Raw genomic sequence first — 4,663 nt, forward strand, 5'->3', positions numbered from 1 at the left:
TTGTTGCTGTTGTCGTTTTGTTGCTGTTGAATTAGAGTTTATACTGTACTACGATCTTGTCGGCAACCCGCCTCCCCATAACATAAAATCTCCGACCTCCGACAACCTTCGACCTGTACATAAAGGGTGGCACATCTTAGTCAGTAGCTCTTAAAACAAATATATTAAGTTTTCTTTTTTTAACTGTGGGCCACATTGAAAATGTATTCACAAAAAAAAGGAGGCGGTCTCGGGGCGGTAGCAGAGCGGCCGCAGAGCGATGGCAGTGCGGCAAGGCGGCAGATCGATGGCAGAGCGATGGCAGTGCGGCAGTGCGGTGTCGGTAGCAAGGTGGTCTCAGTGCGGTGGCAGTGCGGTGGCAGTGCGGTGGCAGTGCGGTGGAAGGGCGATGGCAGTGCGGCAAGGCGGTGGCGGTGGAAGGGCGGCGACAGGGCGGTGGAAGGGCGGCGGCAGGGCGCGGTGGCAGGATGGTGGCCAGGCGGTGCACAGAAGGCGGTGCACAGTAGGTGGTAGCAGTGCGGTGCACAGGAGGCAGCGAGCCGGAGTGCTTAAGAATTGATAATGCAATACATGTACATTTAATTGACGCTTGCTACATATTGCACTACGTAATACAAAAAAATTGGATTACCACGCAGGGGTTGTTGCATGCATTGCTCCTAATGGCGAGCAAGCTCCCTGCGGCGCTGCTTCCCACCTCTTCTAACCTTACTACTAGTAGCATGATAAGTCTAAGATTTACAATTAGTGTGTGGTAATGATTGCACTGGTCGGAGAAGTCGGAGAAATGACTTTATGCATTCGATATGCCTACATATTGAAATTTGTAAGAGCATATCCATATTTCCCGAGTCCTCTCCGACCCGATATGTCGGAGCCAGCTTCAACGAGGTTCAACCTAACCCTTGGCCTTTGGATTGGCCAAATCATTTTGTCAAGACCGTACGATTGGCTGTCTAGTAAATAAAAATGGATGATTGATGATAAATGCCAATACTAAAATTAAGAAGGGTCGGAGAATTGATGATAATCATCCATAAAGTAGTTTCTTTCTTCGCAACATTCCGATAAGATATTATCTGTACTACGCGGCACAACTTTTTTTAACAAATATATTTCAATCAGAAAAGTAAGGCATCGCTTATTTAATTTTACTGAGCGCCTTAAGTAACAAAAGAGAAAAAATAAAAGTAGCATATTGTGAGCCAAAATAACAAAAGAGAAAGTGTAAAGATATTTTGAGTCAATGGTAATACTCTACATTGTACCCATTTAGATGTCTAGCTTAACCATCTTCGAGCGACGACGTCGCTGCATGCGGTAGCGGCGGTGGCGCTCGTGCTCTGTGCAGGGTCGTGGTGGCGAAGAAAGCGGTGGAGGCGGTGTGCCCATAGCAACCGCCAGTGTGAACATCCGCTGCTCGCGCTGGTCAGGCTTCGGTGGTGCTGGGGCCGCATCGAAGCGGTGCCAATAGGCCCGTGCGTTGGGCCCATTGGCACACACAATGCAGCGACGCCCCCTAGCTCTGGCGGAGCCAGCTGCAAAGGCGTCCCACGAAAGGAACGCTTTGCAGCAGGCACACAGCCGGAGCGCCAGCCCAAGTCCGTCAAGGTCAATTGGCGGTGGCACCACATGGACCTCACAGGTCCGGCAATCAATCGGCTCCATTTTGTGAAATGTAAGATGAAAGTTTGATAAAAAGCACCTTAACCAATTAAAATAATCCGTATTTTATTCAATTACAACCAAGATATCTCAGCCACTCATTAATGTCACATTTCCACCAATCGAAGCCACCTTCGCTCCGCTTGGCAGCCAATGGGAAGGCTAAAAATCTGAGTGTTTCGTGTGACGGACGGACGGACACCGTGCTAGCATTGATAGTTTAGGATTGACAAATAGTGGTTAGATGTGCAGTGGCATTTCATTCGACAGAAAGTCACGCCCCTCCTAATATGCAGGCCCCGCACGGGTCGTCGCCTTCTGCCCCCACCCCCGCGATAGCTCGCCGCGCCGGAGGGCCAGACAGCCTCCTACAAGAGCTACGCCTACTTGTTAGTGGCGGCGACTACGGAGACATCACCTACCTCATCCTCGATTTGTACAAGCGGCTGCATGGATCAAGGGATCGATACATCGGCGTGGGCCTCTGATGGAGCTTCGCCGTCAAAAGCGAAGCAGTGGCGCTGGTTTTCAGCAACGCGTGCGACGATGTTGCAGGCTTTCGTTGCCAAGTAAAGCTTCCCAAGGACGACACCCACCTGCGCAGCCTACTCAACACCTCGATCGTGGCTGAGTTTATCAAGGCCGGAGCTCAAGCAAAGTGGAAGGCTCAACGCGAGTGCCCACCGGACCAGCTTGCCGTCCATCTACCCGGTTTCTATTCCAAGCTTAAGTTTTCTACGGATCAAGAGTACATGTTCCCCCCTGAGTACTGGCTCCAAGCGAGCAATCGCGAATCGCCGATCCACGTCGACCATGCGCGTGTCGGCAGCTACATTTCTCCGTGCGCAACAAGGTTATTCAAGGTCTGGGCTTCTTTCCGCCTAACGTCCAGCCGCCGTTCAAGTGGGGTAATAAGATCAATTCCTTTAACCGATTGTTGAAAAACAGTGGCTCCGCTGTGGTTGTCCAGCGTCCAGGTGATGTCGTCTACCTGAACAGCTTGGTGTACCATTCCGTGCTGTTGGGGTTTCTGCCGGAAACAACGCCATCCAAAAGGTGGAGAGGGATTTTTGGAGACGTTATCCTCCTTCTTTAAGATCGCGAGGAGTCATTCAAGTACGCGACACAACTGGCAACCGGGTCAGAGCGAGGGTCGGTTCGAGCTTGGCGCTCACTACTCAGCGCGTTTTGTGTAATAAAAAGGCGTGTTTGGACCGACAAAAACTACGAAGAAGAAAAGAAGACATTTTTAGGAAAGGCTACCTGAGACGGACAAAACAGCCAAGGTTCAGCTTCAAGCCAACGCGAAGTGGAACAAAAAGCGCAGTATGGACGAGAAGATGCGCGCTTTACGGGAGAAGACCGCCCTGCCGCACTGCCACCGCTCTGATGTCACACTGAGACCGCCCTGCCGCCGCCCTGCCACCGCTCTGCCGCCGCACTACCACCGCACTGAGACCGCCCTCCACCGCCACCACCCTGCCACCGCTCTGCCGCCGCACTTTCACCGCACTGAGACCGCCCTGCCACCGCCACCGCACTGAGACCTTTCTGCCGCCGCACTGCCACCGCCTCCCTCTTTTTTAGTGAATACATTTTCGATGTGGCCCACAGTTAAAAAAGAAAACTTAATATTTTTGTTTTAAGAGTTACTAACTTAGATGTGCCACCCTTTTGGTACAGGTCGGAGGTTGTCGGAGGTGGGAGATTTTAAGTTATGGTACTAAGAGTTTCATAGTCGTTGTGGGTGGGTGTATTACTTGTCTTGGTGTCTTCACAGGTAGTGGATGGAGCTGCCAGGTGCAAGGACCATGCAAGCAGCTCGGCTGGTGAGCATCAAGCGTGAGCAACAGTCGCTTCGATACCCTTTACAGCTGAACTTGTGGGGTTCAGGTCTGTGAGTAGCGGGAAGTGACGGAAGACGCGTGCGGTTGGGACATCCATTACCTTATTGTTAACGTTAAGGCTGTCGACCTTGAGCTGAAAGCAGGTAGCAAGCAGGATACGCTGCACCCGATCCATCGCTTCACGCGTCTGCGTGTCAAATCCAGTCAAGTTTTGCAGCGACACCGCGTTTCTGAGTTTGTTTCCGCTGAGTACTTTCGCTATCTTGTGGTCTTCTATGCTTGTATTAAAAAAATGTAATTGAACCCTTTGTTCGTCGTGCTTAGATTTTAGGAGCCTCTGTCAAAAATCCAGCGTGCTGTCATCTCGTCGCAGACGTTTGCGTGCTGAGCGCCTCCTCTTCGAAACGAGCGCGATGTCAAGGCGACATCCACACCAGCAGCAGGCGCCTCATGGTCTAGCACCCGGTTAACGTGCATGTATACAGTAGGAATTGCGGCAACGCGCGGCGGGGCTGCTGGAGCGGCAAGTCCAGTGATGACTTGCGGTGCGTTGAGCAGCTCGATCAGCGGGACGTCGGGAGAAAGCGTGGAGCTTGCGAAGCCTGCTTGTGCTGGGAGGTTGCTGATGAGGGCTGCGCCTGGGGCGGCTTGCAGAATCAAGGCGAGCGCAATGGCGAGCAAGGGGCACGTAGCCATTTCCGAGTCAGGAAAGAGCGACAGCCCCTGCTCCTTTTCTCAGCCCAAAGGCCGTTTCAGGGTCTGTGAATCCGGCTATAAAATTGGTAGAAAGCAGTCTTTGGCACGACGACTGGCATCTCACATCCTAAAAATAGATCCTCTAACCACTTACATATTATCAATATGAATTTGTGTTATTCACACTAAATGACATTTTCTATGTGCTCGGTCGAAGCTGTCGGAGGGTCTGAGTTAATTTGATATGGGACGAATATCATCAATTGTCCCGACTCTTCTTAAATTTTAGTAGTGGGGATTAATCACCAATCATCCATATGGGGTTCATTAAAACAGCCAATCGTACGGTCTTGGACAAAGGATTTGGCCAAATCCAAATCCGAAAGGGTAAGGTTAAAACCTCCGTTGAGAGTGGGTCCAGCATATCCGGTGCGGAACGCACTTCCGGGGAATAA

The 4,663-nt window shown here is 51.2% G+C and overlaps 1 protein-coding gene across 1 annotated transcript; it reads left to right on the forward strand.

Annotated features, from left to right (window-relative positions):
• Nucleotides 1–297: 297 nt before the first annotated feature.
• On the forward strand, nt 298–3,209 carry PITG_21584 (uncharacterized protein; the record flags this gene model as incomplete). The annotated part of the gene is made up of 6 exons (XM_002894952.1): nt 298–502; nt 940–959; nt 1,285–1,678; nt 2,182–2,506; nt 2,614–2,642; nt 2,947–3,209. The coding sequence occupies 6 exons, from the start codon at nt 298–300 to the stop codon at nt 3,207–3,209; spliced, it is 1,236 nt and encodes a 411-aa protein (XP_002894998.1).
• Between the last annotated feature and the right edge of the window lie 1,454 nt (nt 3,210–4,663).

Source organism: Phytophthora infestans, genomic scaffold, assembly GCF_000142945.1.
Source record: "Phytophthora infestans T30-4 supercont1.324 genomic scaffold, whole genome shotgun sequence".
Taxonomy (NCBI): domain Eukaryota; phylum Oomycota; class Peronosporomycetes; order Peronosporales; family Peronosporaceae; genus Phytophthora; species Phytophthora infestans.